Source organism: Tetrao urogallus (genome assembly GCF_951394365.1).
Source record: "Tetrao urogallus genome assembly, chromosome: 17".
NCBI lineage: Eukaryota > Metazoa > Chordata > Aves > Galliformes > Phasianidae > Tetrao > Tetrao urogallus.
The window spans coordinates 11398758-11409148 of record NC_136830.1 but is presented as its reverse complement, the minus strand read 5'-3'; the positions used below and the strand labels follow the sequence as shown (position 1 = coordinate 11409148).

Below are 10391 nucleotides of genomic sequence, written 5' to 3'. Positions count from 1 at the left end.
TTGTTTATATCACAGAGAATTTTAATTGGAAACACAGGATATCTTGCTGTAGCATTGTACAGATATCTTTTGCACAAGGACACTCCACCACCGTGCTTGTTTTTTAATAAAGTCTCTGTAGATTCTTTAAAATCTCCTTTAGACTGGGAATAGGAAGCAACAGTTTAAACATGCATATGCAAAGTCAGAATCCCTGAAGTGGCCTTGCTGTACAGAGATGGCTGGGGTAAAAACAGGGGAAATGAGGCTTTGCATAGCAAAAAACAGCCCAGTTTTGTCTGGTGCTTGGCCTTCACATAGTGACATGTAGGGAAGCACAGATTTAGTCAATATCTTACACATTCTCTACCCATCTCCTCTGTGCTGAGCAGCCTCACTTAAGGAGTCAACTATAGAAAACTGGGAGAACCAACTCAGTTCTACTGCCATTCTGATCAGGTTGAAACTTGGGAGCAGCATGTCAAACAGCAACGTAAAACACCCTGATGGTTTAACCGAGCTCATGCAACACAGCTGCCCTCAGAGAAGGGCCTGCACCATATCGTAACATTCTAGCATATTTACTTCGTGATCAAGGACGTCATTAGGCGAGGATCCTGGAAGAACTCCACCCTTCTGCCTCCTGCACAACCAGAAGTGAAGCACAATTGAATTACTGACTCCTGAACAAATTCAAGCAAATAAATCTTCTTTGTTTCCTGTCAGCGAATGGACAGGCAAAGAGCTGTTTGCAAGGCTTGTGCTCCTCCTCAAGCAAACTGCTGCAGAGAACTAAGGGGAGCACTTACAGACAGTAGAGGTCCCATCACAGGGAGATCTCTGCTCTTCTCTCATGCTAGGGGACTTTGACAGATAACAACTCCATTGGAGTTTCAAATGCTTTAAACTCACTAAGGGGAACATAAGCACTATAGCCATGAAGCCAATACAAATCCTTTAGACTAAGGAGGGAAAAACACCAACCAATTTTAGTAAGGATGTAAAATATCCTTTTTACACGATACAAAGAAACAGGCTGAAAGGCATCAACAACTAGTTATGCAAAGCATCAATGCTTCCAGCTGGAAATCCATATAAACTGAATAAATAATTCATAATTACAGATGTAGTGTACACCATGCACATCAGGATAGCACTCCAGAGAAACAACAGGCACGCTTTACTCCCTACAAGCAAAGGTTCTGTCATTATTACTGCCATTCTGGGAAGTCTCTGGACTGCAGGGACCACTGAGCCTACAGGTACAGCTGCAAAGCTACATCAGACTCTTTTTCTATGATATTTTATAGGCTAGATCCACTCCATGCATCCTAAAAAACAAGCTACTGTAGAAGAACGATTCAAAGAACGCCCCTTCTAGTGCCCCAAAGCAGGTGCACAGTATCAGCTGAAGAAAGCAAGATTCAATTCCACAGAACTTGAGTCTCTTGCTTACTCCGTACACCTCCGGGTTGGCCACTGACAATACCGTAAACCATTTACACTGAGGCTCTTGTAAAGCAGCAGCTGTTGTCTTGCTCTTTTGGATTCCGGTCTCCAGTTCCTTCACCTTGCTCAAATCATGCAGCTTTCACACGGGCAGCAGCTCGGGGGGATATTCTCCATAGCAGTACTTTGCAATTGGATCTCTATAGGTGTTCTCATGCTGCACACTCTGTTGGGAACAGAAGAAGAGACTTAAACAGTTCACATGTAACAACATACCCCTTCACTGAGGGTTAAAACCCAGAGTACAAGCATGCAAAAACTTCCCAAACTCTTCCACAGAGTACAGTACCTTCCGGAGTCAAATATCACCGTGCTCCCAACGTGTATAAATACAGTTGCTACGTTACAGCATTTTCACATTGAATCATAACTAGTAACAATTCATCCCTATTGCTCTGTTCAGTATTCCATTTGCACAACACCTCCAATGCACAGCGTTTTGTAAGCACAACAGACCAACGAATGGTAGGACCACGGGTACTCTTCAGATATTACACATCCTGGTGCCTTACCTGTGATGAAGTCCTACATTTCGCCAGACACAGCTCAAAACGATCTTCCACTGCCATGAAGAGGTTTTGGAAAGCCATAGCTGCCCGGTTCAAGAAACGTTCCAGAAGATGTTGCTACCATGGTCAGCAAGAAAATAATAGTGGCAATCAAAAAAAGACCTTATTTCAATAAAGTACTCAAAACCCACCATAGCCTACGCAGTTCAAGCCTCAGAGGAATACAGCTTCCAAGCAGGGCTGCTTGCTAGCAAGCACCTCAAAGTTAACATCATGACACCCCAGCAGGAGAAAGAGAATCCAGAGGAGCTCTTTTCTCTGCTTGGCCAGCAGAATACAGGGCAGCTCTTGTACTGACTGGCTTTTCTACAGCCGCTTTCCTTCAGCAAACACATAAATGCCACTAAAGCTCAACTGCTGCAGAGCTCCCACTACTTTCTCTCCAAGAGGGAAAGGATGGATTTTTTTGGTTTATTTTTGTTAAGCTTTTATTTATAGCTTGCCACAGGCTTCTCTCACCCTTCATGGAGCAGGAACCATCCCCTCTCAGGAAAAGGCTCCTGACAAGCAAGAGCTTTTAGCCACTGCTGAAAAGCAAAAGAAAGTCTGTGCACCTTGTTGGGCTGCAGGCAGCAGGACACACAGTACTCATACACACTGCAGCAGCCATTGGGAAGGCAGCTGTCACAGCTGTACAGCTTGGTGCTGGGCGCGTTGACATTACAACAGCCATTGACCAGCAAGTCCTTCCTCTCACAGATGTAGCCTGAAAAAACAAACAAACAAAAAAAGAAATGAGAAGTCTTGTTCTATGTACGTCCTATGGAAATGTTATAGGAAGAAATGCATTGCTTGACAGATTTGTTTTATTGTGATCCTCCTCAATTTGACTGAAGTCCTACATAGCAATTATTTGAAATGGTACTCGAACATAGAGCTGAGCTGTACAACAGCTCGGTGCTGTCTGCACACTACCATGAACCTCATTAATACAATATACAGAGCACCATTCCTGATGTGCATAATATTTACGTTATATCTTATTGGCATACTTTATTGCTGTCACTAGAAGGGTAACCATGGTGATTACATTGGAACAAAACTGACAGATGTTCCTTTACCTGGTCTGAATCTGGGTAACTCTCTTTACAGTTCATCTTGAAGAAGGGACTTAGATTCCTGTAAACAAAGTAGCTGTGATGCTCACTGCTTACAGGAGCCCTCAATAGCCTATAACCACAGCATGCATCCTTATGGAAGCTGCACCACCCCTGCTAGACTGGGAAAGGCACCAGTGATTCTAGAGAGCTCGGTGAATCAGCAGAGAGCATTAACTCAGCAGTGCTACATTTAGTATTGATGCACAAAAGATGTGCTGTTTTTTATTAGCATTATTTTTATACAGCCTTTCATTGCTGGCCAAGAACAGCCCAGCACTGGAGCAACTTGAGGCACGTGCCATGGCAGGAAAGGCTTCACCCACTGAACACCTGGAGTTAATTTGAGAACCTGCAACAGAAATATCTCAGGGTTTACAAGTGTTAGATGAGCTCGTTAGCTGCGGCTGAGCACTAATTGTGCCAATCAGGTTTCCTCGATTACTCCTGCTAACGCCTGAACACAGGAACGCGCTGCAGAGGATGCAAATAGCTCTGAGCACCCAGCCTGTGTTCAGCACTGCACGTTTAGGTGCTGCGTGAGGGCAGCTGGTGTTTGTTGGATGCTAGGCAGCCCTGCAAATAGCACACAGCCACACACACAGGTGCTGCGCTCATCACATTAATATAACCACGGAAACAGCGACAGGCGAGGCCCCATGAGGAGCCCTTGTTACCAGGCGCTCCCATCAGCACTCAAACAGGCTACAAAGCATTCGGCACCGAGCGTACCCAGCTCGTCCGTGATGAACAGCTTCCCCTGCACGGAATTCCGGCACTGGTTGCTCAGGTGGCTGCCGTTCCCCGAGCTGAACTGCTCCTTCCATAGGATGGGCTGCTCGTGCTCCTGCACCTGAAGGAGGTTCCGGTCTCTCACCGTCCGTTCTTCCTGCAAGGAGAGACATCAGCGCAACCAGACAAACCAGCTCTTCCCTACCCCCGCCCCAACACACGTCCTCCTCCAGCCCCGACCTGCTTGAAGGTGCTGCTGAGGAAATACACGAGGGACAGCCCGAAGACGACGCCGAGGACCCAGCGCTTCCTCAGCAGCCGCCGCCACAGCACGGCTCCGCACGGCACCATGGCGGCTCAGCCCGCCATCTCTATCGCCATCTCCTCCCGCGGCGGCGCCGCTCTCGGGGATCGCGGCCGAGCGCTTCCGCCGGCTGCGGGGCGGGGGGGGGCGGGACCGCGGATGTGCGTGCAAGGAGGGGGAGCGGCCGGGCTGGGGGCGGTGCGGGGCGGCACGGTGAGTACGGGGCGTCCGGCGGGGGGGGAGGAAGAGAAGGGAAGGGTTCCACGGTGCGGAGGGGGGGGGTTGGTGCGTTGGTGGGTGTCTGCGAGCCGGAGCGTCCGTGTGGATGCGTCCTTAGCTGGGCGATTGGTGCGGCTTTGTGCTCCCGGCGCGGCCCAGGAGCTGCTCGTTGTGTGCCGCTGTTCCGTAGCGTGGGATGCGGGAACCTCCGTGAGACCTCCGGCTGCTGCTGGAAGGTGAAAAGTAACCCGGAAAGAGCGGGTGTCAGAGCTGAGCGTCTTTTGGGATGGAAGAATGGAATCATAGCGTCGTTTGAATGGGAAGGGACCCTTCAAGGCCATCTCGTCCTCCCCCCTGCGGTGCTCGTGGACACCCGCAGCTCCTCAGTGCTCGCAGCCCCGTCCCCTGACCTCGGGTGTCTGCAGGGTTGGGGCAGCACCGCCGCTCCAGGCACCCTGTGCAGTGCCTTACCACCCATCACACAATCACAGAATGGCCGGGGTTGGAAGGGACCTCAAGAATGATGAATCTCCAACCCCCTGCCGCATGCAGGGCCGCCAGTCTTTCCGTTTAATACCAGACCCGTAGCATAGCATAGGCCCATAGCATAAAAAACTTTTTCCTTGTATCCTGCTTAAGTCTTCCTCTTTTTGTTTGACGCTATTTCCCCTTGTCCTGTCACAGCAGACCCTAAAGAGTCTGTCCCTACTTTCTCATAGCTCCCCTTTCAGTACTGAAGGCCTCTCGCAGCTCTCCCTGCAGCCCTCCCAGGCTCACAGCCCCAGCTCTCAGCCTGCCCTCATAGCTCAGTGTTCCATCCCTGGGCCCTCCTCTGGCCGTGCTCCAACAGCTCCATGTCTCTCCAGCACTGATCACTCCCCATCTGGACGCAGCACTGCAGCTGAGGTCTCACAGCACACAGCAGAGGGGCAGATCCCCTCCCTCGCCCTGCTGGTCATGCTGCTCTGTATGCAGCCCAGGATACGGTTGGCTTTCTGAGCTGTGAGAGCACAGTGCTGGCTCAAGCCCAGCTGCCATCCACCAGTACCCCCAGGTCATTTCTAGCAGGGCTGTGCTCCATCCTTAACATCCCCCAGCTTGTCCTGATAGCAGGGGTTGCCACATTCCAGATGCACAACTCACACTTGGCTTTGCTGAACTTCGTGAGGTTCTCCTGGGCCTGCTCCTCAGCCTGCACAGGTCTCTCTGTCTGGCATCCACAGGCGTGTCAACCACACTGCCCAGGATAACATCCAATTACATGGTACCTGACCTTATCCATAGAATAGGTTACATCTCTTGGAGCCTCATGTCTTCAGTACCTAACATTTGCGTCACCGTCCCCTTTATAGCTGATGCTAAAACAAAGTTATTTCCCCATAAAGCTGCATGTCATTTAAAACGCTGTTCTCATCCTGCTATTACAATCCGGGAGACTTGTCATGGTTTGGGAAGGAATTGGGGATCCTCCAGGTTTCATTACAGGCAGTGAACCTAGAGTTGCTCAGTGGTGGGAGAGCACTGTATGCGTGGTTGGCCTGGGACCTTGGCCGTTTCATCACATGTCGATTGTTGTTCAGGTTAAAAGGGAACTTAAGGGAGTGTTGGTAATTTAGGTTATCAGAATGCTTTGATTAGAGTTTCAATTCTGGTGCTCCTGATGGCTGCCTGTGTCTTTTCCATAACATTTGTTGCAAGTTACATTCTTCCTGCCATAGCTGATTGTTTACTTGTGTGTATTTTATGTATGTGTGTGTTGTATGGGAACTGCTGAGTCACGGCCTGAACCTCTGATTGATCACCTGAGGCGAGCCATGAGTCAGCCAGAGGAGCACATGTGAAGGCAATTCACCTGTGCTTCTGGAAGGGGTGGAGCCTGGCTCCCCCCCTCCTAGACCTATTGAAGAGCTGGCTACCAGAGGGGAAGGATCTCTTCTGGAGATCCCCTCTCTTGGTGTCTTCTGGGGAGCTCAGCCGAAGGGTAAGCTCTTCCGCTTATTCTCTTTGTGATCATTGTCTACCTTGCTTGATTCTCTTGATTATATTGTGATTACAACATCTTGATATCTGTTGATTAAACAACTATATTGCAATTATAGCATCTTGATTATACACTTGGCGAGCCAGGCAGGCCAAATATACTGAAATTAACATCATGTCTTTTTTATGGAATTTCTATAAATGGGTCAAGGGGGAGAACAATACTCCTCTAGAGAAAATGATTCCAGGGCAGATCCCAGGATTTGAGGGATCGCCCTATTATGAGTTAGCTACTATCATTGAAAAATGGGGTCCCTTACGCGTTATGGGCAATATCTCCCCATATCGCATGGCGGACTATTTTCAAGGACTTGGCAAGGATGTCCTCACTACTAAAGAAAGACAACTGGCTGCCTCCATGGTGGCATGGCCATTATTAACTGCCTATTTACAACAGAGGGGATGGGCTATAAATCCCCAAAAGGTGCAAGGTCCAGGCCTGTCCGTAAAATTCCTGGGGGTGGTTTGGTCAGGAAAGACCAAAGTGCTACCCAGTGCTGTCATAGATAAGGTTCAGGCCTTCCCAGTCCCTACAACATCAAAGCAGCTGCAAGAGTTTCTAGGTATATTGGGTTATTGGCGTTCCTTTATACTTCACCTGGCGCAGCTGCTACGGCCACTATACAGACTCACAAAAAAGGGGCAGCTATGGGACTGGGGGAAAACCGAACAGGATGCTTTCCAACAAGCGAAATTGGCAGTTAAACAAGCTCAGGCATTGGGTATATTCGATCCTACCCTCCCAGCTGAGTTGGACGTTCATGTTACCCAAGACGGCTTCGGTTGGGGCCTGTGGCAACGCCAGAGCTCTGTTCGGACCCCCATTGGTTTCTGGTCTCAGGTTTGGCACGGAGCAGAAGAAAGATACAGTATGATTGAAAAACAGTTATTGGCTGCCTATTCGGCATTACAGGCAGTAGAGCCAATAACTTAAACAGCTGCAGTTATAGTCAAGACCACTCTGCCAATTCAGGGGTGGGTGAAAGATCTGACCCACCTTCCTAAGACAGGGGTGGCCCAAGCACAAACAGTGGCACGATGGGTCGCCTATCTCAGCCAAAGGAGCAGTCTGTCTTCATCACCCTTGAAAGAAGAACTCCAGAAGATCCTAGGCCCAGTGACGTATCACAGTGATGCACCAAAAGAAATACTGGTCTCTCCACCAGAGAAGAGTCCCGTTCAGGAGGGAAAATATCCTATCCCTGAAGATGCCTGGTACACAGATGGGTCCAGCAAGGGCAACCCGAGCAAGTGGAGAGCAATAGCATATCATCCTTCCACCGAGACAATCTGGTTCGATGAGGGGGATGGTCAGAGCAGCCAATGGGCAGAACTGCGAGCCGTGTGGATGGTTATAACCAAGGAACCCGGTGATGGTATCCTGAACATCTGCACAGATAGTTGGGCTGTGTACCGGGGGCTCACTCTTTGGATTGCACAGTGGGCCACCCAGGAATGGACTATCCATGCCCGACCGATCTGGGGCAAAGACATGTGGTTAGATATATGGAATACGGTCAAACACAGGACTGTACGTGTCTACCATGTTTCTGGTCATCAGCCCCTACAGTCACCGGGAAACGATGAAGCCGACACACTGGCCCGAGTTCGATGGATTGAGAATTCACCATCTGAGAACATCGCCCGCTGGTTACATCAGAAGCTACGGCATGCTGGACAAAAGACAATGTGGGCAGCTGCTAAAGCATGGGGACTGCCCATACAACTATCTGATATCATCCAGGCATGCCAGGATTGCGACGCTTGCTCCAAGATGAGACCGAGATCGTTGCCCGAAACAACAGCCCATCTTGCTAGGGGACACAATCCTCTCCAGCGATGGCAGGTCGATTACATCGGGCCCCTTCCTCGTTCCGAAGGGGCAAGATACGCCCTGACCTGTGTCGATACTGCAAGTGGGCTACTGCAGGCCTATCCAGTACCAAAAGCAAACCAGGCATATACCATCAAGGCACTCACTAAACTGATGTCTGCCTACGGGACACCGCAAGTCATCGAGAGCGACCAAGGGACTCATTTTACTGGTGCAACGATACAGCGCTGGGCAGAAGAAAATAACATCGAATGGCGATTCCACCTGCCATATAATCCAACGGGGGCAGGCCTCATCGAACGTTATAATGGTATTCTTAAGGCTGCCCTGAAGACAGACTCCCAGTCCCTGCAGGGGTGGACAAAAAGACTGTATGAAACCCTGCGGGACCTGAATGAAAGACCTCGAGATGGCAGACCCAGTGCCCTGAGAATGTTGCAGACGACATGGGCCACCCCGCTTAGGATCCAAATTACGGGCACTGATCATCAGGTAAGACCCCAGATTGGTAATGAAAATAATCTTCTGCTCCCTGCCCCTGAAAATTTAGAGCCAGGTACCCATAAAATAAAATGGCCCTGGAAGGTGCAGGTAGGACCCAAGTGGTGTGGCCTACTTGCACCTTGGGGGAGACTATTGGAGGTGGGAGGCTCAGTAGTCCCTCCAGTAATAGGTACATGGCCTACTGATATTGTGGTCAACACTCCGATCTTTATTGCTAAAGGGACCCCCATCATGTCCCTGTGGCAGATCAGGACACCTCCTTTGGTGCCTGATATCGTTATGCAGCCGCAGATATCCGGCCAAAAGGTGTGGTACAGGCGGCCAGGACGTGCCCCCGTACAAGCGGAAGTGTTGACCCAAGACAGAAATACGGCCTGTATCTTGCCCTGGAGAGCAGACCTTCCCCTCCTGGTACCTGTAAAACATCTGTATTACTCCCCGTGAGTCTGTGAGCCTTCAGGACCACCGGAAGGAACAAAACGCCATCAAGTGTTCCAGTGTTGCTGTCAGATCACGTACAACACCCGGTGATGGTCTGCATGGGACTGATGGAACATAGAACGGACCTGCACTTCAGGACCTCATGCCTCCAGTCACATCATCGAGCACTGGCCCATAGAAGAACATGGACATTCACTAATCATCACTTGTCTTGAACTGTACCAACACACGTCGCGATAAAATTGTATAAGCGTCGCGATATACCGGATCTCTGTATTAGGGAAAGCTCACCCTTTTGTTAACCTGATCAGTGGTTCACGCCGTGAAGGGGTGGAGTGTATGGGAACTGCTGAGTCACGGCCTGAACCTCTGATTGATCACCTGAGGCGAGCCATGAGTCAGCCAGAGGAGCACAGGTGAAGGCAATTCACCTGTGCTGCCAGAAGGGGTGGAGCCAGGCTCTACCCCTCCTAGACCTATTTAAGAGCTGTCTACCAGAGGGGAAGGATCTCTTCTGGAGATCCCCTCTCTTGGTGTCTTCTGGTGAGCTCAGCCGAAGGGTAAGCTCTTCCGCTTATTCTCTTTGTGATCATTGTCTACCTTGCTTGATTCTCTCGATTATATTGTGATTACAACATCTTGATATCTGTTGATTAAACAACTATATTGCAATTATAGCATCTTGATTATACACATATATATTGAAGATTATAAAATGGGATATGTGGACTGGCTCACTCTTTTACTTCCAGAAATCATAGAATGATAAGGTTGGAAACGACCTGTGAAATCATCTGGTCCAACTGTCTCCTCATCACCATTGCCACCACAAGCCCTAAAAGCAGTGTCCAAAAGTTGGCATCCCATGTTAAAACCCTGATGTTTTCTGTCCTTTGTGACTCAAATCCCATATTGTCCCAGCTCATCCTGCTTGGTGGGATGACTGTGTGTTACTTTCCTTCTCATCCTTTCACAAATTCAACACAGTGTACCTCTGTTGATCTACAGATACGGGGCTGCGTGTATCTCAGTTTCCTGTTGCACACATGGATATTATTTCTGACCATTGCACAGGGTTTGCTAATGGCAATCTGTGGCCTAAAAGGGATGGGCTGCCTATTTAAAAGAACGTTGTCAAGCCTTGATTGTACTTTTTCATTTAA

General features: G+C 49.3%; 1 protein-coding gene across 1 annotated transcript; it reads right to left on the bottom strand.

Moving 5' to 3' along the window:
• Window positions 1-1570: 1570 nt before the first annotated feature.
• Window positions 1571-4237, bottom strand: SPRING1 (SREBF pathway regulator in golgi 1; the record flags this gene model as incomplete). The annotated part of the gene is made up of 5 exons (XM_079543969.1): window positions 1571-1654; window positions 2001-2114; window positions 2612-2763; window positions 3887-4043; window positions 4127-4237. 5 exons carry the CDS (start codon window positions 4235-4237, stop codon window positions 1571-1573), a joined length of 618 nt encoding a protein of 205 aa, XP_079400095.1.
• Between the last annotated feature and the right edge of the window lie 6154 nt (window positions 4238-10391).